The sequence below is a fragment of the Ranitomeya imitator genome, chromosome 1 (assembly GCF_032444005.1).
Source record: "Ranitomeya imitator isolate aRanImi1 chromosome 1, aRanImi1.pri, whole genome shotgun sequence".
Lineage (NCBI taxonomy): Eukaryota > Metazoa > Chordata > Amphibia > Anura > Dendrobatidae > Ranitomeya > Ranitomeya imitator.
The window spans coordinates 581386274-581409765 of NC_091282.1; the positions used below are offsets into that span (position 1 = coordinate 581386274).

Below are 23492 nucleotides of genomic sequence, written 5' to 3' on the forward strand. Positions count from 1 at the left end.
AACCATTCATCTTCAGAGTGCCATGTTGAGCAAACCGCCATCTAAAAAAAAAAAAAAAAAAAAAAAAAAAAAAAAGAAAGAGGCTTAACTGATTGCAACACTGGGGATGTAAAAACTGGCCCGAATCATGCTCTCAGGGGTCTCAGCTACCCCCAGCAGCTGAGACCTGAGATTTTCACAAGCTGGGGCACTATAACCTTATTTCTCAGCGCCATTAAAGCAGCGCTGAGGAATAAGCACCCTTAACTGCTGCCGTTAAAAAGTGTAGGCGGTCATTAAGAGGTTAAACATAACTGTAGACAAGTCACATGCAAGCTACCATTTGCTGCATTTTATATGCGGCATTTTTACTGTGAACCTAGTAAACATATCAAGGTTATCTACAGATGACCAAGTTTAGAGAAAAAAAAAAGTTTTGAAGTTTTTATTTGTAATTAAACAATTTTGCTGAACCATTCATCTTCAGAGTGCCATGTTGAGCAAACCGCCATCTAAAAAAAAAAAAAAAAAAAAAAAAAAAAGTTAAAACAGAAGAGAAAAAAAACAAAACAAACAAAAAAAACAAACACCAAACTTAACACAATGACTTCTCTATAAGTGGATATCACTATGGCGTGACTCAAATTAAGATTAAACAAGGGGAGAAAAAAAAAAAAAAAAAAAACAGTCATAGGAGCGCATGCGAGATGTTGAGTTGAGATACAATCTTCATTCATTAGTTTCCACAATGCGTTTCAACCGAATAGCTCCATCTTCCTCAGGTGACAGTTATAGGTAGACTGGGGTGGGAAAAGTACCGTATATAAAAGGGAAAGCAGCCTATGAACAAATTGGACAATTCCACAGTCCGCCCACAGTTAAAACGGGCTAATCAAGGCAACACTAGAATGTAACAAGAATGGTGCAAAATTAGACAAGTTAAAAAAATTAAAAAAAAAAAAAAAAAAAAAAATCTAAAAATTAAATGACAACAATAGTACACAAAATGTACACATAATGTATGAATAGCAGCATGCATATATTACGTAATTTTCTCAATAGTGAGGTTTAACCCCTCAGGGGCCAGTGTGCCAACCTTAAAAATCCAGAAACTCCCCCTTCTTAATATATTATACCGGTCAGGTCAATCATCTGGAATCTGGTCCATGACAGCAAGCTTTAATGTATTCAAATTGTTTTGATGCACAAAGAAGTGTTTAGAAAGACTATGTAGCATGAACCCATTACGGATGTTTTGAGGCTGTGTGCACACGATGTGGAATTAGTGCGGATCTGCAGCAGATTTATCCATGCAGAAACGCTGCAGTTCCGCAAAGTGATTTACAGTACAATGTAAATCAATAGAAAAAAAAAAAAAAAAAAAAGCTGTGCTAATGGTGTGGAAAAATCCGCTGCGGATCAAAAGTGGCATGCTGCTTCTGTTGTGCGGAACTGCAGCGTTTCTGACCCCTTCCATAATAGAAATCTGCAGGGGTAAAAAACGCAGAAAATCTGCATCAAAAATGCACAAAATCGAGCCACAACCACATTCAATTAGATAAATGGCGTAGCAGGATTGGCAGCCAACATGGCAGTTGATTTTGAAGCTGGCACCTGTAGTACGGGACTTGGAATTCCTGTGTCCCATTCAATATGGAAGCACAGCACAGGCACTTAGGGGTTTTGCATGCAAAACAACCTGGTCTAGGGCATATCCGGGTTGTGCAAGATGATGAGGACTTGAGAGTTATATTGCTGGGGAAGGGGGGGGGGGGGGAGGGGGCGACAAGATTCCGAAGGGTACGATTTTTTTTTTGAAAGATCGTTCTAGGTTGTGTAGGTATGTGCATTGATAATATAGGGTCCCCTTTAGGGATAAACCAAATGTTTTTTAATCAAGCTACGTATAGTGGTGTGGGATTGGTTAAAAGTAGTGATGAAACTTCTGTTCAACCCTTCTTTAAAGTGGTTGCTATTCTAGAAAAAATAAATAAAATTTCAGGAGCAAAGGTTATCCTAAAAAGCTGTTATGCGATGCCTTTAGTAAAGCCAAAACCTTTACACAAAAGAAATGTATAGAGAATATAAAAATCTAAGGACAACATGCTGGATAAAACCTCCAATGGAGTGAACAGGAGTTTCAGCACTACTTTTAAACAATCCCACACTACTATACGTAATTTTTTTTTTTTACATTGGTTTATCCTTAATGGGGACCCTATATTATCATTGCACATACCGGTACAACCTAGAACAATCTTTTGAAAAAATAAGTCACACTGTTGAGAATCTTGTCGCCCCCTGCAATATAACTCAAGTCCTCATCTTCTTGCACAACCCGGATATGCCCTAGACCAGGTTGTTTTGCATGCAGGACCCCTAAGTTTCTGTGCTGTGCTACCATATTGAATGGGACACAGGAATTCAAGTCCCGTACTACAGGTGCCAGCTTCAAAATCAACTGCCATGTTAGGCCTCTTTCACACTTGTGTTTTTTTTTTTTAATCCATCACAATCCGTCGTTTTTTGTGAATGCAGGATCCTGCATTTTCCCATAGACTTCTATTAGCAATGGATTGTGACGGATGGCCATCCGTTTCATCCGTTGTGCACTGGATCTGTCGTAAAATAGCGGTCCGTCGTGCAGAGAAAACATTCAGAGGAATATTTTTTGTGCAAGTTGGGGGAAGAAAAAAAAAAAAAAAAAATAGGTCAGCGTCAGCAACGCATCCTGTGCTGCCCGTCGTCGGCTACAATGGAAGACTATGGACGCAGGATCTGACGCTGACGTTACACAGGAATCCAGTGACGTATCATGTATTTCCCCTCTGAGCATGCCCGGAAGGATTTCGGGAAAAAGTCAGTATCTCTCTCAGAAATTTCTAGATGACGCATCCGTCATTACACTGGATGCGTCACACACGGTTTTACCTATTTTGGTGACGTCCGTTGATACGTCATTTTGCTGTACGACGGACAGCAGAAAACGCAAGTGTGAAAGTAGCCTTCGCTGCCAATCCTGCTATGTCATTTATCTAATTGAATGTGGATGTGGCTCGCAGTAAATTGGTCGGACGATACAGATGATGCATGCTAGACTCAACAAGCACCGTCAAAACATCTGTAATGGTTTCATGCTACATAGTCTTTCCTAACTTCTCCTTAGTGCATCAAAAGAATTTGAATACATTAAAACTTGCCTGACCGGTACAATATATTAAGGGAGAGTTTCTGGATTTTTAAGGTTGGCACACTGGCCCCTGAGGGGTTAAACCTCCCTATTGAGAAAATTACGTAATATATGCATGCTGCTATTCATATATTATGTGTACATTTTATGTGTACTGTTCTTACTTGTCTTTTAATTACCGTAATTTTAGATAGTTTTAACTTGTTTTATTTTGTATCATCCCTGTTACATTCTAGTGTGGCCTTGATTGGCCCGTTTTAACTATGTGGGCAGTCTGTGGAATTGTGTCCGATTTGTTCATAGGCGGCTTTCCCTTTATATACTTTTCCCACCCCACTACCTATAACTGCCACCTGACGAAGACTGAGCTTTTCGGTTGAAACATGTTGTGGAAACTAATAAATGAAGTTTTTCTCTCAACTTGTGCATGCTCTCCTATGACCGTTTTTTCCCCTTCTTGTTTACTCCTCCGGTTGGAGCTGCAGCGTATCTTCCGATTTAACCACCCCTAACACCAGGTTGGGCCTCATGTGAAGCAGTTTGTCATTTCCTTTTTTTCCTACTCAAATTAAGATTAGACTTTCATTGGTTTTGCCCAGTATCCCAATATTGGGGGCCTAGTAAACAAGACACCCATGATCATGCCCTCATGGGGTCTTATTTTGTGCAGAAATAGTTGTAGCTTTGAATGACACCATATACACAGGAAATTCCAACTGTTTCAACGTGTGGTAAAAAGGTAAACATTTGCACTATGATGCAAAACACGCACCCTAAGGCTATGTGCACACGTAAGAAGGGTCCTCTGCGGGTTTTCCCGCAGCAGATTTGATAAATCTGCAGGGCAAAACCGCTGCGGTTATCCCTGCAGATTTATCACTGTCTTGCGGTTTCCACTGCAGGTTACTCCTGCACTTGTTTTACTATTGATGCTGCATATGCAGCATCAATAGTAATGTTAAAAATAATAAAAAAAAATGGTTATACTCACCCCCCGACGTCCCAATCTCCTCGGGGCTGCACGCGGCGGTCCGGTTCCAAAGATGCTATGCGAGAAGGACCTTCATGACGTCACGGTCATGTGACCGCGACGTCATCGCAGGCCCTGCTCGCATAGCAACCCTGCGACCGGATGGCCGCGTGCAGCACAGAGGTGAGTATCTTATTTTTTCTTTTTTTTTTTTTAACACCAATATGGTTCCCAGGGCCTGGAGGAGAGTCTCCTCTCCTCCACCCCGGGTACCGTCCGCACATGATCCGCTTACTTCCCGCATGGTGGGCATAGCCCCATGCAGGAAGTAAGCGGATCAATGCATTCCTATGTGTGCAGAATTGCCGCGATTCTACACAAAGAAGTGACATGCTGCGGAATGTAAACCGCTGCGTTTCCACGCGTTTTTTTCCGCAGCATGTGCACAGCGTTTTCAGTTTCCCATAGGTTTACATTGAACTGTAAACTCATGGGAAACTGCTGCGGATCCGCAGTGGCAGAAACGCTGCGTATCCACAGCAAAATACACAACGTGTGCACATAGCCAAAAAACACAACCCAACAAGCAATGGTTAAATTGCACTTTGAACCCCCTTCTGTACATTATATAATAAAGTTAATGGTGTCATTCAAAACTACAACTCATCCTCAAGACTTCAAACATGTTGACAAAAAAAACAAAGGCAGCTTATGGAAAAGGTAATAATAGCAGTAACCATCTCCCTTTCTGAAGCCATTTTAATTTACCTTGAAGAGAACTAGCGCAACCTTCTAGCTTCACGTTCAGATTCTAGCAGTGTCAAGACGTCTCCTTCTCTAACTGGTCCCTTCACATTCCTTATGATGGAACGGTTGCTGTCATCCATAAATTCTACACGGACCTATAGAGAAAAGGGGAACACCATGAGGATTTGCAGCGTAATAAACTAACAATTAAAAATTGTGTTTACAGTGAAACTAGAAAAAAATAAAATAAAGTTTTGAACCAAAAATCTGGAGGAAGAAGATGGAAGCCAATGTCTATGTAAGGCTGGTTTCACATTTGCGTTTCGTGAAGCTGCATTTGTACCGCATATAAATGCATGCGTCATGTTTTCCTATACTTAACACTAAAAACGCATGCGTTTTTTTTTGTACGAGTTTGACGAAGCATGCGTTTTTTCGATGCTTGCGTCTTGCCGCGGAAATGCAACATGTAGTAATTTATAGAGGCATTTATTTGCCGCCAGGAAACGCATGCGTTCGATTGCACACGGTTTGCGTAAAAAAAGAAAGCATTGCTGTCTATGTAAACGCATGCGTTTAAGCACATGCGTTTGGTTGCGTTTTTTAACGCATGCGTTTCAATAGAGAAAAACAAGTCTAGACACTGATAAGCCACCCCCCACCATCAAGGTGATAAAGGGCTCCAATCCCTAACCCTAAGCCACCATCAAGGTGATAAATGGATCCAATCCCTAAAGGTACCGTCACACTAAACGATATCGCTAGCGATCCATCACGTTGCAGCGTCCTGGCTAGCAATATCGTTCAGTTTGACACACAGCAGCGATCAGAATCCTGCTGTGATGTCGTTGGTCGCTGCAGAAAGTCCAGCACTTTATTTCGTCGCTGGACTTCCTGCTGACATCGCTGAATCGGCGTGTGTGACGCCGATTCAGCGATGTCTTCACTGGTAACCAGGGTAAACATCAGGTTACTAAGCCCAGGGCCGCGCTTAGTAACCCGATGTTTACCCTGGTTACCATCCTAAAAGTAAAAAAAAACAAACGCTTCATACTTACCTTCAGCTGTCTGTCCCCGGCGCTGTGCTTTCCTGCACTCACTGAGCACAACGGCCGGAAAGCAGAGCGGTGACGTCACCGCTCTGCTTTCCGGCCGCTGTGCTCACAGCCAGTACAGAGAAGCAGAGCGCCGGGGACAGACAGCTGAAGGTAAGTATGAAGCGTTTGTTTTTTTTTACTTTTAGGATGGTAACCAGGGTAAACATCGGGTTACTAAGCGCGGCCCTGCGCTTAGTAACCCGATGTTTACCCTGGTTACCGGCATCGTTGGTCGCTGGAGAGCGGTCTGTGTGACAGCTCTCCAGCGACCAAACAGCGACGCTGCAGCGATCCGGATACGCTGCAGCGTCGCTTAGTGTGACGGTACCTTAACCCCAACGATCCAATCCCTAACCCTAGCCCTAACCCTAGGGATCCAATCCCTAACCCTAGCCCTAACCCTAGGGATCCAATCCCTAACCCTAAGGATCCAGTCCCTAACCCTAGGGATCTAATCCCTAACCCTAGCGGGAAAATGGAAATACATTTTTTTTTTATTTTTCCTTAACTAAGGAGTTGATGAAGGGGGTTTGATTACTATTTATAAGGGGTTTTTCTAGTGGATTTTTATGATTGGCAGCTGTCACACACTGAAAGACGCTTTTTATTCCAAAAAATATTTTTTGCGTTACCACATTTTGAGAGCTACAATTTTTCCATATTTTGGTCCACAGAGTCATGTGAGGTCTTGTTTTTTGCGGGACGAGTTGACATTTTTATTGGTAACATTTTCGGGCGTGACATTTTTGATTGCTTTTTATTACGATTTTTATGAAGCAGAATGAACAAAAACCAGCTTGTGAAATTTCTCATCATGCGTACCAAAAGCGCAAACGCAGGAAAAAACGCATGTAAACGCGTACAAACGCGCCTTTTTTTAGCCGCATGTGTCAACGCATGCGTCTAAAAAACGCAGCATTTGTACGTGTTTACATGCGCTTTTTCCACCACTTGCGGATGCGTTTAAAACGCTGCAGATTTAAACGCCAATGTGAAACCAGCCTTAGCTGTTTACATGGTCCTACACTTGATAGAGTGCCAAAGCAAGCACCTGCATTTCTGCAGGTGGCTCAATACAGTAACTAAAAAAGTTAATAAAAATAACTATTCAATTTGTCATTACCATGTTAAATTGATCAATCCTATGAATTTTTTTGTTTATTCCAGGACTTGATCTTGTTTTTGCCATTTCAAGTGTTGACAAGTGCATGCACATGTAATTTATAATACATACACATTTTGTGGTTTTTAGACTAGCGCTACAATCATAGTAACTTTTAGGGATGCTCATTAGGGATCCCACAGGCTCAGAATTTTAAGCCTGTACTGCACGATTGTTCTTTAATCCAATGAGCATCACAGTTCTCACATCAACAGTACAGAGCAGAAGTCTCTTGCAGGAGCGCTCATATGCCAGTGAAAAGTAAAAGGGAGACTGGAATAATTTACAAGAGGCATTGTTATCCATAACGTGTCCTCCAATATTCACTTAAGTATGATATGAAGTGCCAAAAAACTTTAAAATTAAGGCACAAAGAGAATGCTCTATAATGCACCTTTTGTATATGATGATGTATAGTCTGCTGCATGTATGATAGACGTCATAATGTATAATTTGAAGGCCAAAGAGCAGCAAGGGGCAATAGCGGAATAGTCCAATACTTGGCATTTCACACTTCTAATCAGCATTCCCATAGCTGCTTAAAGGGAACCTGTCACCCCCCCCCCTCAGGCGTTTAACTAAAAGAGCCAGCTTGTGCAGCACTAATGCTTCATTATGACGAGGTGGCTCTTTTAGTTATGCTTCCTGCACACACTGAAATAAACGCATATAAAATGTGACCCCTCATACCGCGAAATCGCCAGGGAGACGGGACTTTCCCCCATAATCAGACGCCTCACAGCCGTCACTCCGGGCCTGGGGGCCGCCTCCTCTTGCAAGCATTTTTTTTCCGGGCACACGCAGTTACGCTGCCCTTCGAACTTACAGCGCAAGCACGCTAATGAAGCAAGCGGAGGCGGCGCGCAAATGCCCGGAGTGATGGCTGTGAGGCGTCTGATTAGGGGGAAGAAACCCGGCCCCCGGACGATTTCACGGTAAGAGGGGGCACATTTTATTAGAGTTTATTTCAGCGTGTGCACGGAGCATAACTAAAAGAGCCACCTTGTCAGTATGCAGCATTAGTGCTGCACAAGATGGCTCTTTTAGTTACAGATACCTGAGGGGGGTGACAGGTTCCCTTTAAATCTCAGACCTTTCCTCTTTGAATTTATCCTCAGCAGTAGAAATATTTACCCGGCTTGTTACTAGGGATATAGAAATTCTGGCCCTCAATCAAAAACATAGGGATAATTTGTCCAGTGCGCATGGCATTGAGGGAGTTGCAAACGTGGGATAATGTTGTATACAAGCTAGCAGACATGGGGGAATTTAAAGGGAACCTGTCACCCCGTTTTTTCAGATTGAGATATAAATACTGTTAAATAGGCCCTGCGCTGTGCGTTACTATAGTGTATGTAGTGTACCCCGATTCCCACCTATGCTGAGACATACATTACCAAAGTCGCCGTTTTCACCTGTCAATCAGGCTGGTCAGGTCAGGTGGGCGTGGTGACATTGCTCTTTTCTTCCCCAGCTTTCCGTTGGTGGCGTAGTGGTGTGCGCATGTCGCAGTGACGAATCCACTGCGCGCACGTGAAGAAGCAGCGCGCGATCTGCGCTATTACCCCGTCATCGGTGGGGGCGGCCATCTTCCTGGGGCCACGCGTGCGCAGATGGAGTGCTCTGCTGCACGGGGCTTCAGGAAAATGGCCGCGGGATGCTGCGCGCGCATAAGAGATTGCAGCGGCCATTTTCCCAAAGCCGAGTTTGCATCTCGGCTTCAGGAAAATGGCCGCCGCGATTTCCATCTGCGCACGCGCGGCATCCCGCGGCCATTTTCCTGAAGCCCCGTGCAGCAGAGCACTCCATCTGCATAGGTGGGAATCAGGGTACACTACATACACTATAGTAACGCACAGCACAGGCCCTATTTAACAGAATTTATATCTCAATCTGAAAAAACGGGGTGACAGATTCCCTTTAAGTATCATGCTTGATCTGAACATGAAGAAAGCCGCTTACCTGAGTGCACTGCCCTTGGGATCCAGTCCTTCCAAGAACTTTAGTAACCTAACAATAAGACACAGCCGTCAGTAAGATAGGACAATCCACAGAGGACGCATGAGGTTCATGGCGTCAGACTACCGAGCGCGCTGCTCCCCCGAACTCCGCTACCAGCAGCGTGCCCCGCACACGTTATACCCCAGTTATAACGTCGGCTCTATACATTACCCTGGCGAGTTTGACGGGTGCAACACGGCTGGCATCCATTGCTGCAGCTCTGTAGGCCGAAAGAGAGAATCACGTGTGCACGCAGCGCCTTTTTATAGCACTGGGTGGAGAACGGGAAGAAGCATCAGACTGCGGCGTGCTGACGTCAGAGCACGTATGGCACGCAAGTTCCTGTTTCTGAATGAGAGGCGGGGCCTCAGGAGCGGCGCAGGCGTCCCACGATGCCGACAGCTGACGGCTGCTCCTGGCGCACGCGCAGATTGTAGTTGTAAAATGCCACCATCTTTAAGGAGACCATATTGCTTTGTAGTGGAAGACTTACGGTAGACAGGACAACGCGCGCTCTTGTGAAGGTCAATTGTCTCTCGGTCTAGTCTTTCCCCGTACACCGAGGTTCCGCGTTCTGCCTTTGACCGGTATGGCTACTGCCACCAGATTCATCCAGCGGCTGAGGAACTGGGCTTCTGGGGTAAGGGACAGCACACTAATGCTTGGCAGCCATGTTCTCACTGTTCCAGGGTGTCGTTTCTCCTCCCCTGCTTCCAGGAGCCATCACTTTTTTATGAAGTCTTCTCTATTTTTTAGCCTATTAAACTTTGCTCTCCATGGCTTTTTTTCTGTTGTATTAATGTTTCCGCTGCTTTTCCTGGTTTGCAGACCTCGGGTGGGGGCAGATTCTGGCATTTTAGTAGGTCGTTTTCTGTCTGCTGTAATGTGGACATAAAGCAGCTTCTGCTTCCACCAGATACCCGGCACGTCACCCCCTAGGACAGGAAGGTGCCCCCCGAACTGTCCACCTCGAGCTCCACCAGTCGTGTGTGGACGGCAGCAGTGAGCCATATGCCTTCCTTGGGGGGGATGAGTTGGATTTTTTAACTAGTCAATGTTTGGAGGACATATATAGTAAAAAAAAAAAAAAAAAAAGGAATAATTATTTTTGTAGTTTGTTGCTTACAGGTGACCTCTTAAAGAGCGACTATCGCCTCCTAGGAAACTTTGATGTAAAAAAAAAAAAAATTGCAGTTTGTGTAGATTTAAAATAATCATGTCTGTCAAATTTGGTGATTCTAGTTCTGTCACTTTAAAGGGAACCTGTGAAGAGAAAACACCGTGTGTACAGCTACAAATTGGTGCTAAGACTTAGGTTCACAAACCATCTATATATATATAGCACAAGAAGTCTAGCACTCAACTTCAGTAACCGTAGAAACGATTTATTGGTAGCACAAGAAACGTATTAGTCCCTTGGGACTTTCATCAGTCACTACAACAACATAAACAAAAGTAAAGAAAAAAGAAGTACATCCTGTACAAAAACAAGGCATATACAAGGCAACATAAATAAACGGACATGGTTAGCATGAAGTAAGTCAAAAATTAGGTCAACAAATATATTTCTAACTTGTAAATATGAAACAGAGGAAACGGTAGCAAATACCCAGGCTAGGTGTCAACATATAAGGAAAACATGACTGTGTCAGAGAGCGGGACAGAGAAAATAGATGGAGTAGGACGGACACACATACCGTGCATATGAGGGCCGATCTGGCCAATGAACTAGAGTTGAACACAACGTAAATGATAATAGCGCCTATAATGAGGGGGAAACGGAAAAAACCGTGAGGAGAATGCCCATAGATAGGAATGGAGAAGAAAGGTACCAAACTACTTACATCCGTAGAACGCCATGTCTGGAGGCGGCTCTCCTCCCCTCTCTTTCCAGTCTGCTCAGGTATTGTGCGTCTTTATCTCCAGGGATGGCCCCACTCCCTAGCCTATACTTATATGCTCTCCCCTTGTACCTCTCCCTAGCTGCGGGTGTGTTTTCCTGCAGGTGGTCATTTTCCACCATTTCGTCTCTGTGCTCCAGGTATCAATTTCAGTCTTCTCATACTTCACCCATATCGTTGCTTATTCACACTGTGTTTAGTGCAGCTTCCATGTCTCTCTTACAGCTCTTATTTCCGCCCCCATTTCCGTTATTTGGGGCGTTCTACGGATGTAAGTAGTTTGGTACCTTTCTTCTCCATTCCTATCTATGGGCATTCTCTTCACAGTTTTTTCCGTTTCCCCCTCATTATAGGCGCTATTATCATTTACGTTGTGTTCAACTCTAGTTCATTGGCCAGATCGGCCCTCATAAGCACGGTATGTGTGCCCGTCCTACTCCATCTATTTTCTCTGTCCCGCTCTCTGACACAGTCATGTTTTCCTTATATGTTGACACCTAGCCTGGGTATTTGCTACCGTTTCCTCTGTTTCATATTTACAAGTTAGAAATATATTTGTTGACCTAATTTTTGACCTACTTCATGCTAACCATGTCCGTTTATTTATGTTGCCTTGTATATACTTTAGTTGTTTTTGTACAGGATGTACTTCTTTTTTCTTTACTTTTGTTTATGTTATTGTAGTGACTGATGAAAGTCCCAAGGGACTGAAATGTTTCTTGTGCTACCAATAAATCGTTTCTACAGTTACTGAAGTTGAGTGCTAGACTTCTTGTGCTATATTTAAAGGGAACCTGTCACCCCAAAATTGGCCTATAAGCTGCGGCCACCGTCATCAGGGGCTGATCTACAGCATTCTGTAATGCATTCTGTAATGCTGTAGATAAGCCCCCGATGTAACCTGAAAGATAAGAAAAAGAGGTTAGATTATACTCGCCTATGGGCGGTCCTGCTGCGGTCCGCGGCCTCCCATCTTCTTACGTCCTCTTCTTGTCTTCACGCCGCAGGCGTACTTTATCTGTCCTGTTGAGGGCAGAGCATAGTACTACAGTGCGCAGGTGCCGAGCCTCTCTGACCTTTCCCTGCGCACTGCAGTACTTTGCTCTGCCCTCAACAGGACAGATAAAGTACGCCGGATGCTGTTTTTGTACTTGGTGTAATAGGCAGTAATATGGATGCCTGTGTGTTGTAGAAGCACCAGTTGTCACTGCTTCTGCGTGCTCTAGCTCTCTGTGTGCTGCAGTAAGCATCTTACTACAGGGCTGATCATATTCCTTTTGCTTCCAGATTGAAGGGGCGTTTCTGCAAAGGTCACAGTTATCTCCCAACTGTTGTGCTTGGTAGTGAATAAATCGAAAACTGTAAACTTTCAGTAATTTTCCCCGTGCAGGTTATTTTTATAGATGTAGTCATTGTGATGCTATTTAGGCAGGGTTTTTCTCTGTACATTCCAGCAGTTTAACCTCCTACGATGTGGCAATCGCCCATCCCCCACACTTTCACCATTGGACCATGTGCATCTGCTGTGTGCTTGCTGCCACTATTACATGTTCTCCCTTGTGTCATTTGACTAATTCTTTATGACCTGTTTCTTTAAGGCTATGTGCACATGTTCAGGATTTCTTGCAGGAATTTCCCGAGCAAAACCGGACATTTTCTACAAGAAATCCGCATGCGTGTTTGGTGCGTTATTTTTTTTGCGGATTTTGCCGGAGGTTCCCAATACAATAATATAGTGGGAAATCCACAAAATTAATGAACATGCTGTTTTGTTTACCGCGATGCGTTTTTTTCGTGGAAAAAAAAACATCATGTGCACAAAAATTGCGGAATGCATTCTAAATGATGGGATGCATAATGAATGCGCTTTTTTTCGCGTTTTTATAGCAAAAAATCTGCAACATGTGCACACAGCCTAAGACTATGTGCACACGTTGTGGATTTGCCTCTGCAATTTTTTGTGCGGATTCTGCATCTCTTGGCAGAAAACGCAGGTGCAGATTTGATGCGTATTTTGTGCAGATTTCTTGTGTTTTTTACCTCTGCGGATTTCTATAATGGAATGGGTACAAAACCGCTGCAGATCCGCACAAAAGAAGTGACATGCTCCTTCTTTTAATCCGCAGCATTTCCACGCCAAATTTTCCGCACCATCTGCACAGCATTTTTTTTCATTGATTTACATTGTACTGTAAATCATTTGCGGATCTGCAGCATTTCTGCACAGTAAAAAAAAGCTGCGGATCCGCAGCAAATCCGCAACGTGTGCACACAGCCTCAGGGCGTGTTCAGAAATTGACCTGCATTAACTTGTCATATTTTTAAACCATAGCAAAATCTTCAAGAGAAGTTACAGCTTCGTTATACAGAAATTGCAAGCAGGTAAGTACATGAAATATAATAATGGTTCCGTAGATGGAAAATTGCAGTAAATCTAATTGTCTTAGAATCTCACCTTCACAATTTTAAAACTTATCTCTGTTGCGAAGATCTTACCTTGTAATGGTTATACTAAGAGGGCGCTAACAGATTAGTCTCTGGGAGGTGTACTTTCTCCTTCACCTTATTGGGGGACACGGGACCATGGGTGTTATGCTGATGCCACTAGGAGGACACTAAGTAAACACAAAAAAGATTAGCTCCTCCTCTGCTGTATATGCTTAGTGTCTGTAGGAAGCACAAGGGTCTGATACTCAGACCACATTTTTACTTTTATTTTTATCTTTATTTTTTACTCAGAATCTTTTTCTCAAGGATTACAGGGGCAACGGATCCCTCTGGGTTCCAATCTCCCCAAACCATCAACAGGCGGGAATGTGGAGTGTTGCCTCCACATATGCTCTCCTGCATCGTTGAATGACATGCCTGAGCTATTTTTCTCCTTCGCCTCATTGGGGGACACAGGACTGTGGGTGTATGCTTCTGCCGCCAGGAGGCTGACACTAAGTAAACTTAAAAAAAAAAAAAGTTAGCTCCTCCTCCATCGTATACACCCTGACACTGGCTACCAGAGACTCCAGTTTATGCTTAGTGTCTCAAGGAGGCACATCTCTGGGTCCTGGATTTTTGGACCCGACTTTCAACTTTTGGATTGAGGGGGCGACGGACCTTTTTGAGGGTCCGATCTCCCCAAATCATCAACGGGCAAGCACGTGTGATACTTCTCCACGTATCCTTCCCCGCTACGTGGGATTTTTCACTGGACTTGGCCCTGACCACCCTGAGGTATCTAGACCCCAGGCTGTACAGGTGCACCTAGACGTCCGTGTGTTCCCCCCTGATTTCTACACCCCTGCTGGGGGTGTTAGCTGGGGTGGAGGACGGTCCCTCTCCTTATCCTGGGATAATGGAGTTTGGGTTCCTGCACCGTCATTCTTTCCACCCCTCGCTGAGTGTGGTGTGTCAAAGGGGGGGCTCCTGAGTACCTGTTGCGCTGGCCCTGGGTAGTCTCCGGGTGAGGCTGGCGTCCTCTTTTTGGTGGATCGGCGGCGCTTCATTTTGGTCCGGCGCCTGTGGCGCTGCGGCGTTATCTGGAGCGGCGCCGCGGCGTTCGGCGCCGCTGTTCCTCCGGAGGCTTCGGCTCTGCCTGGCTCCCTGCAGGCGTGGGGCTGTTCCTGGAGCCCGGGACTTTCGAGCGGCAGGCCGCGCTGCGGGGCTCCGCCCCTTCCGGCGTGTCACATCCGGTTCCGGTTTCTCCGGTCTCTGAGGGGGAAATTGAGGCCGCGGCTTCAGGCCTGCTCTAGGCTGCGGCTTAGTTTGGCGGTCCCTCCCCCCCTGTAGCCTGCTGGACATATAAGGCAGCACATTTGGAGTATCGTGCTGTCAGGATCCATCTCTGTATTCGTGGGGACACAGGACTGGGGTAAGTGCTTCTCTCTCCAGCTGGACTGAAGCATTCCTTTTTTTCCCAGTCTCTGGCCCTGGGTATAGCATTACGGATCATTATGTCTAGAAAGGTTAAGACTCACACGGTTCTTTTTACCGGTTGTGTATCTTGTAATGCCCTTTTTCCGCACGCCCAAAGTAATCGCCTCTGTGAGGCCTGTGACCCTGAACATGTCCAGGAGCCCCCCCCCTGCCAGTCCTCCAGTAGTCTCTCCAGCTCCGGTCCCTCAGCCAGATGCTGTGGTAGCTCCACCGGAATGGGTCACGTCCTTGTCACAATCCATGGCGTCCCTTACTGAAGCGATCAAATCGCTGCAGACCCCGGCGGTCGGGACCGGTAATCCGCCTGTCTCAGAGAGGGCCTCGGGGTCTCAGGAGTCTGCGGCCTGCAGGGGGCGCGCTCTCACTCGACAGACGCATGGAAAGCGGATTCGCAAAGCGTCTCTCAGGTGCTTCCGCATCCTGGAGTTCCGTATCTCGCTCTCCTTCCCCTGCAGAAAGCGGTGAAGTTGAGACTGACTACGAGTCAGAAGGGTCTCTTAATTTTGATAAACCTGGGTTTCAGGAGTCAGTAGATAGCCTAATTGAAGCTGTCAATCAGTCTTTGGGGATAGAAGACGAGCTCGTCTCTTCCTCTGATCATAAGGTCTCATTTAAGCGGTCTAAACGGGCCCATAGGGTTTTTTCCTCTCATCCTGAGTTCGAGGACCTGATTCGACGCAATAGGGAGCACCCGGACAAACGCTTTTCAGGGCAAAGAGCTCTCAAGGCTAGGTATCCCTTTGCTTCGGAACTTTGTAGTGATTGGGCAGAAAATCCTTCTGTAGATCCTCCAGTGTCCCGTTTAGCCTCTAACACGTTGCTATCCCTCCCTAATGGCTCATCGATTAAGGATCCTACGGATCGTCTTATAGAGAGCTTGGCTCGTTCCGTCTTTGAGGCCTCAAGCTCAGCACTTTTTCCTTCCTTTGCGGCAACCTGGGTTGCCAGGGCTATGATATCTTGGTCTGACTCGTTATCTAAGGCTCTCCAGGAAGGTAATGTGTCAGCAGAATTGGCTGAAATGTCATTTCAGGTAGCTATGGCCGGTAGCTATCTGATTAACGCATCTCTGGATGCGGCAGATTGTGCTTCCTCGGCTGCATCTAATGCTATTGCCATCAGAAGGGCCCTTTGGTTAAGGTCCTGGCAGGCTGACTCTACCTCTAAGAAATCTCTTACATCCCTGCCGTATCAGGGTGGTCGTTTGTTCGGAGAAAAGCTGGATCAGCTCATTTCTGACTCCACAGGAGGGAAAAGTAAGTTCCTTCCTCAGCAGAGGGCCAGACAGCCTTTTCGGCGCCATTTTCAGGCTCGTTTTAGAACCTTTCACTATGTCAGATGGGCCCCAGCATCAGGTTCTCCTGCGCAGGGTCGGCCCAATCAGGACCGAGACGGTCGGACCCCTTATACGGCCAGCCAGGGGGGAAGAATGCGTCCCCAGTCTTCTAGATCTAGAGGATCTAGGACGCAAAGATTTTCGACCAAGTGACTGGAGGCCTCTTCCGGGCGTCTCCAAAAAGGTAGGCGGACGTCTACTTTTATTTCGCCAGGTCTGGCTTCAGGTAATCCACGACCAGTGGGTGACAGAGCTCGTATCTTCAGGTTACAAAATAGAGCTGGTCGGTCTCCCTCCTCCCCGGTTCTTCCCATCCCGTCTTCCCAAGTGCAAATCTCTTCGTCAAAGCTTGTTCAATTCCATAGAGTCTCTCCGTATCAGCGGTGTCATTTCTCCTGTTCCAAAGGAAGAAAGATTCCAGGGCTTTTATTCCAATCTTTTTGTAGTGCCCAAAAAGGATGGAGCAGTGAGGCCTATCCTAGATCTCAAACTCTTAAACAAGTTTGTCCGCGTTCGACACTTTCGAATGGAGTCTCTGCGGTCGGTCATCGCCTCTCTGGAAAAGGGAGAATTTTTGGCCTCAGTAGACATTCAGGATGCTTATCTTCATATTCCCATCTTTCCGCTCCATCAAAGATTTCTCCGGTTTGCCGTGAACAATCTACACTTCCAGTTCACGGCATTACCTTTCGGACTGGCTTCCACTCCCAGGGTGTTCACAAAAGTCATGTCGACTGTGGTGTCCATTCTGCACTCCCGAGGTATAGTCATCTTGCCATACCTAGACGATCTGCTGATCAAGGGACCGACTTTTCAGTCTTGCAAGGAAAATGTCGACATCACTCTGGACACCCTTTCCCGTCTAGGTTGGTTGGTAAATTTAAGGAAGTCATCTCTACGGCCGTCTCGAAAAATCTCTTTTTTAGGCATGATCTTCGACACCTCTCAAGCCTTAACTATCCTTCCCCAGCACAAGGTCCTAGCCCTTCGGCGGGAAGTGAGGAATCTTCTACAACCATACCCTCATACGATTCGGTCCGGGATGAGGGTGTTAGGAAAGATGGTTGCAACCATAGAGGCGGTTCCGTTTGCACAGTTTCATCTTTGACCCCTCCAACGTGCAATCCTATCAGCATGGAACCGAAATCCTCTCTCTCTCAACCACAAATTTCGGTTATCTTTCCAGACCAAACAGGCTCTCGCTTGGTGGCTAAACAGCTCATCTCTACTCAGGGGGAAGCCCTTTCCCCCAACCAATTGGCTAGTGGTCACAACAGATGCCAGTCTCCTGGGTTGGGGAGCAGTGTTCTTCCATCACACAGCTCAGGGACGCTGGTCTCCTCGGGAATCAGACCTCCCCATCAATATCTTAGAGATTCGAGCGGTCCGGCTAGCCTTGTTACGTTTTTACCATCTTCTGGCGGGTCGCCCTGTCCGGATTCAATCAGACAACGCCACAGCGGTAGCTTACATAAATCACCAGGGGGGCACCCGCAGCAAGGCAGCCATGCAGGAGGTAAAACTGATTCTACTCTGGGCGGAGAGAAATCACTCTGTGATCTCAGCTGTCCACATTCCGGGCGAAGAAAACTGGGCGGCAGATTTCCTAAGCCGTCAGGGTCTAGCCTCCGGGGAATGGTCTCTCCACCCCGAGGTATTTTTGCAGATATGCCATCTTTGGGGAACTCCAGACGTGGATCTAATGGCATCCAAGGTGAATGCCAAGGTGCCCAGTTTTGTCTCTCGGTACCGAGATCCCCAGGCTATCGCCGTGGATGCGCTGGTACTGTCTTGGAACCAATTTCATCTCTCTTATCTGTTCCCTCCTCTGGCACTGCTCCCGAGAGTAATCAAGAAGATCAAATCAGAGAGAGTGCCGGCCATCCTGATCGCTCCGGATTGGCCACGACGGACCTGGTATGCAGACCTGGTACAACTTCTAGCCGGGGTTCCTTGGCGGCTCCCCGATCGGCCAGATCTTCTATCTCAAGGGCCGATCTACCACCAGAACTCAGAGGTCCTACGTTTGACGGCCTGGCCGTTGAATCTTGGGTTTTAACTCAGGCTGGTTTTTCTCAAGAAGTGGCTGATACCATGATCAGTGCACGTAAGTCCGTTTCGGCCAGGATTTATTATCACACTTGGAAGGTGTTTCTTTCCTGGTGTAGAGAACGCGGGCTGCCTCCTCTGCGTTTCTCCGTTCCAAACATTCTAGCCTTCCTTCAAGCAGGCCTGGATTCTGGGCTTGCTCCGAGTACCCTTAAAAGGCAGGTTTCGGCTTTATTAGTACTTTTTCAGCGCAGGATTGCTCCTAATCGTCAAGTCAGGACTTTTTTCCAGGGAGTCGCTCATAAGGTCCCTCCTTATAAGACTCCTTTGGAAGCTTGGGACCTTAATCTGGTCTTAAGGGCTTTACAGGACGCTCCTTTTGAGCCTCTTCAAGAGGTTTCTTTGATGTTTCTCTCTTGGAAAGTCGTATTTTTAGTGGCCATAACGTCCATAAGACGGGTATCGGAGCTGGCAGCTCTTTCTTGTCGTCCTCCTTTTTTGCGATTTCATCAGGACAAGGTGGTGCTCAGACCAGCACCGTCTTTTTTGCCGAAGGTTGTTTCATCATTTCACATTAATGAAGATATTGTTCTGCCCTCTTTTTGTCCGGCACCTACGCACCGTGTAGAAAAAGCTCTCCATACGTTGGATCTGGTGAGGGCTCTGAGGAGGTACGTTTCCCGTACGGCCCCCTTTCGCCAGACGGATGCTCTGTTTGTCCTTCCGCAGGGTCGCAGGAAGGGATGCGCGGCTTCAAAATCTACCCTGGCCAGATGGATAAGGGCGACCATTCAGGAGGCTTATCGCTCCATGGGCATGACGGTTCCGGCCGGAATCAAGGCTCATTCGACTAGAGCAGTGGGGGCTTCCTGGGCCGTTCGGCACCAGGCCTCAGCAGAACAGGTTTGCAAGGCTGCGACCTGGTCTAGTCTGCATACATTTGTCAAACATTATAATGTCCACTCCCAGACCTCTGCAGATGCAAGTCTGGGTAGAAGAATTCTTCAAGCGGCAGTGGCGCATTTATAGACAAACATTATCTGGATGTCTTTTTCTGGTGAGTGATTTTTCCCACCCAGGGACTGCTTTAGGACATCCCACAGTCCTGTGTCTCCCAATGAGGCGAAGGAGAAATAGGGATTTTTGGTTACTCACCGTAAAATCCTTTTCTCCAAGACGCTCATTGGGGGACACAGCTCCCTCCCTGGTAGCCTTATGGCTGCTTTGGTTATATCTGATTACTTTAGTCAGTAGGATCTTTTCTAGACATAAAGTTTCTGTATTTATGCTGTTATATTATTTTTTGTGTTTTTTGTTCTCCTACTGCTTTTTGCACCAAACTGGAGTCTCTGGTAGCCAGTGTCAGGGTGTATACGATGGAGGAGGAGCTAACTTTTTTTTTTTTTTTAAGTTTACTTAGTGTCAGCCTCCTGGCGGCAGAAGCATACACCCACAGTCCTGTGTCCCCCAATGAGCGTCTTGGAGAAAAGGATTTTACGGTGAGTAACCAAAAATCCCTTTTTTTTTTTTTTTTTTGAGTCGACGGGTCCCTTCAGGGCACCGCTCTCCCCGCACCAACAGACGGGAACATGGAATGTCGCCTCATGTACCCCCTTCTGCTGCCGGACCTTTTTTACGCCGGACATCAGCCCTGACCCATGCCAGAGGAGTTAATCCCATGATGTGCAGAGGCATTTGCCACAGTCTGTGCAGGCCCCCACTGCATCACCACTGATAAACATTGGTGATGGAAGGAGGCGGACGGTCCCTCTCCACCTCCCTATCAAAGGGATGGTGGATGGAGGGCTCTCTGCACAGTCCACGCTACAGCAGCTGACCTGTAGCAGAGAGGCCCAGTCTGGCGTTTCTCTGTCGGTTTTCACAGAGCACACCACGGGTAAGTGGGATCCGGGTCTCTATCGACAAGAGGGCTTCTGTAGCTCCACTCGTCACTCAGCAGCTCCGCTTATGTTCTTGGTGATTCTCGTCCATCGTGAGACCTCCCTCGGGATTCTGGTGGCTATTTGTTTCTCAACACCCGGGCTTTTTCATCGCACACCTGGGAAACCCCCGGAGGCTGCTCGGTGTTTGGGCTATATCTCCCTGGCGGATTTTCTCATCATCCGGCCGGTGCTCTACTTCAGTGGCCTGCTCAGGGGAGTGCAGCGCACCGGGAGGACCGTAACAGGGCCTCAGGGCTTGGGTAAGCTCTAAGTTTCATACACCCCACCACTCTCAGAGCCATTGGCCCTTCTCTGCAGTATTCACTGGGGCTTCTTAGCCACAATCTTCACCTATTGGGGCATCATGGACATACTGAGGTACACCATGTCACTCCCTAAGATATCCAGGAAGACTAACAAAGCACATACTGTGTTTTTTCACCTCATGTACCACCTGCCAGACGGCGTTGCCATGGGGACACAGTATGCCACTCTGCAAGGCCAGTGATCTCAAATGCACTCAGGAGCCCTCTGACGCTACTGATCCCAGTGTAGCCAGTCCTCCTGAGTGGGCTTCGTCACTGACACAGTCCATGGCTTCACTAGCTAAGGCTATTACGTCCCGGCTCTGGGCATTTGTTTGCCTGTGTTAGAGGATTCCTCTACCACATGGGAACCATCAGCCAGCAGGGGCCGTTCTCATTCAAAAATTACACAGGCATCTAGAAAACGGACCCATATCACGTCTCCCGGGCCCTCTCGCACCTCTGCATCCGTGAGCTCCATTTCTCGCTCCCCATCACCCGAGGTTCACAGCAACCAGGACTCTGAGTGCGAGTCTGATGTGTCCCTAGACCTAGACTCACCGTATTATCAGACGATTGTTGACAGTCTCATTGAGGCTGTCAACCAGACTTTGAAGATTGACGAGGACTCTAATTCTGTTCTAGATCACGCAGTGTCCTTCAAGGGGACCAAACGTCCTCATAGGGTTTTCTCCAGCCTTCCTGAGTTTCAGGACATAGTTCGGCGGCATAGGGAGCGGCCAGACAAACGCTTCACAGGTCAGAAACCCCTGGAGGCGAGAGACCCTTTTTCATTGGATCTGCGGAAGGAATGGACTGAATCCTATCTGGTTGACCCACCTGTATTCTGCTTAGCCACCAAAACCCTCCTGTCCTTACCTGATGGATTCTCCATTAAAGAACCCACAGACTGTCAGAATCTTGCCCGCTCAGTTTTTAAAGCTTTGGGCTCTGCTCTTTCTCCCTCGTTTGCTTCGGAGTGGTTAACTAAAGCTATGGTCACTTGGGCAGATGCCTTGACCAGAACCATTCAGGGTAGTGACCTTCCACAGGAGCCAGCGGATCTGTCCAATCGGATTTTTCTGGCCGGGAAATATATGGTGCACGCTTTTCTGGACGTGGCTAACTTTGCGGCTCTTGCAGCCTCAAACGCTATCACCATCAGACGGGCTCTGTGGCTCAGGGAATGGAAAGCGGACTCTGCTTCTAAAAAGTCTTTAACGTCTCTGCCTTACCAGAGGGAATGTTTGTTTTTTTGGGAGAGAAGCTGGATCAGCTTATTTCTGACTCTACAGGAGGGAAGAGTAAATTCCTTCCCCAGCAGAAGGCTAGGCGAACTCTCCGCCATCAGCAACAGGCACGTTTCTGATCCTTTCGCGGCAATTCCAGTGGGTCCGCAACAACCAACTCCTCCGGATCAGGGCATTTCCTCTGGGGACAAAGGCCCCCAGGTTTCGTACAGGACCAACTAGTCTTGGAAGAGCCGTCCAAAACAATCCAGATCTAAGGGATCTAGGTCCCATAGATTCTCAGTGCAATGACTCGTGGCTTTATACGGCAGACACCAGCAGAGTAGGCAGAATGGGTCAGGGACCTCCGAATACAAAATAGAATTTTCGAGGTCACCACCTGACAGCACACTGGAGGACGTCCTTCTTATCCTTGATGGGACAGGAAACACGAGAGGTTAAAAGAACCCTCTCCCTACCACCCTTCAGTGTTCCTCCTGTCCCATCATGGATAGGAACGGACGAGAGGAAAATCTACCGTTCTGTGGGGGGGGGGGGCTCTGCCTCACCCTTCCCTCCATGAGACACCCGCTGGCTGACACCCGCCCGAGGGTCCCTCGGCCTACCAGTGTAGCGCTGCTCCTGGTATGGGGATCGCTTCTCCCTGGCGAGGGTTCTCGATCCTTCCGTCGCGCCCCCTGGTGCGAGCGATCCCAGCGGCGGCCTCTGCTGATGCTGGCGTCTCCATGCGGTCGCTGGGGGAAGCAGATCCTCGCCGCACCATCCTCTTTCCGGCCGCGCGTCACTTCCGGTTTGCGGCTGAGGGGGGAGGATGGCATCTCTGTAGGGAGAGAGAGGTGGAGAGCGCGGGAGCGCTGAATTAAAGATGAAACAGAGGAACAGAAATAAAAGGTATGGTGCAGGGGGCAGTAGCGATCTCTAGAGCATCATGGAGGACGCAGCTAGAGCAGAGGGGCAGGAGTCATCAGCGCTAGTAAATAAGGCCCTGGATATTTGAAAAAAAAAAAAAAAAAAAAAAGGAATGCTAGTGTTTGCTACATATTTTTTTTTTATAGGCAGCCTCCTTGTCCAAGAAATCAGTAAAGAAACCCTGTAAAAATAAGAAGTGTCCTATCTGTGCAGTTAAACTGAAGGATACCTGGCAGAAACCCCTATGTGAAACATGCACCTGCAGAATCATAGGAGAGGAACAGGCTTCTCTTATGACAAATATGAGAGCCATGATAAGAGAGCAGGTTCAGGCTTCGGTTTCAAGTCTGGTACTCCCTCAAGCCTCACCTTCAGAGAGACCGAGGAAAAGGCCGAGGGTCGATTTACTCTTCTGAAGACTCATCATCCTTTGGGTCGGTGGTAGAGGAGGAAGAAGAGAGTAGAGATCCTCCGGAGAAAGGGAGAAGATATTTGTTCTCTGCCGCAGACACAGGAGAACTGTTGGAGGCGGTTCGGCATACTATGCAGATCGAGGAGCCTCAGCCGTCTTGTTCTGTTCAGGATAAGATGTTCGGGGGCTTGCGCTCGCAGACCTCTAAGGTCTTCCCTGTAAACTCCAATATCAGATCCATGATTCTGGAGGAATGGGAGGAAGCGGAGAAAAGACTGACTATCCCTAAGGACTTCAGACTTCGTTTGCCGTTT

The 23492-nt window shown here is 47.1% G+C and overlaps 2 protein-coding genes across 3 annotated transcripts in view; one reads left to right on the forward strand and one right to left on the reverse strand.

Moving 5' to 3' along the window:
• Positions 1–409: 409 nt before the first annotated feature.
• On the reverse strand, positions 410–9468 carry RPS28 (ribosomal protein S28). The gene is made up of 4 exons (XM_069767874.1): positions 9318–9468; positions 9108–9155; positions 4908–5041; positions 410–491 (listed from the first exon to the last, which is right to left on the reverse strand). The coding sequence occupies exons 1-3, from the start codon at positions 9354–9356 to the stop codon at positions 4919–4921; spliced, it is 210 nt and encodes a 69-aa protein (XP_069623975.1). The 5' UTR covers positions 9357–9468; the 3' UTR covers positions 410–491; positions 4908–4918.
• A 128-nt stretch (positions 9469–9596) lies between these two features.
• NDUFA7 (NADH:ubiquinone oxidoreductase subunit A7) overlaps positions 9597–23492 on the forward strand; it is a 39309-nt gene continuing 25413 nt past the window's right edge. For both annotated transcript variants that reach the window (XM_069767872.1, XM_069767871.1), the window contains exons 1-2: positions 9597–9786; positions 13380–13429. In XM_069767872.1, the coding sequence (XP_069623973.1) occupies positions 9736–9786; positions 13380–13429 (101 nt within the window). In that variant the 5' untranslated portion in view covers positions 9597–9735. The remainder of the gene's footprint in view (positions 9787–13379; positions 13430–23492) is intronic.

Coding starts and splice junctions, on each gene's coding strand:
- RPS28 (XM_069767874.1), bottom strand. CDS start 9,356: ATGGATGCCAGCCGTGTTGCACCCGTCAAACTCGCCAGG. Junction 9,156..9,317: donor CACCCGTCAAACTCGCCAGG/GTAATGTATAGA, acceptor TCTTATTGTTAG/GTTACTAAAGTTCTTGGAAG. Junction 5,042..9,107: donor CCCAAGGGCAGTGCACTCAG/GTAAGCGGCTTT, acceptor TTTTCTCTATAG/GTCCGTGTAGAATTTATGGA.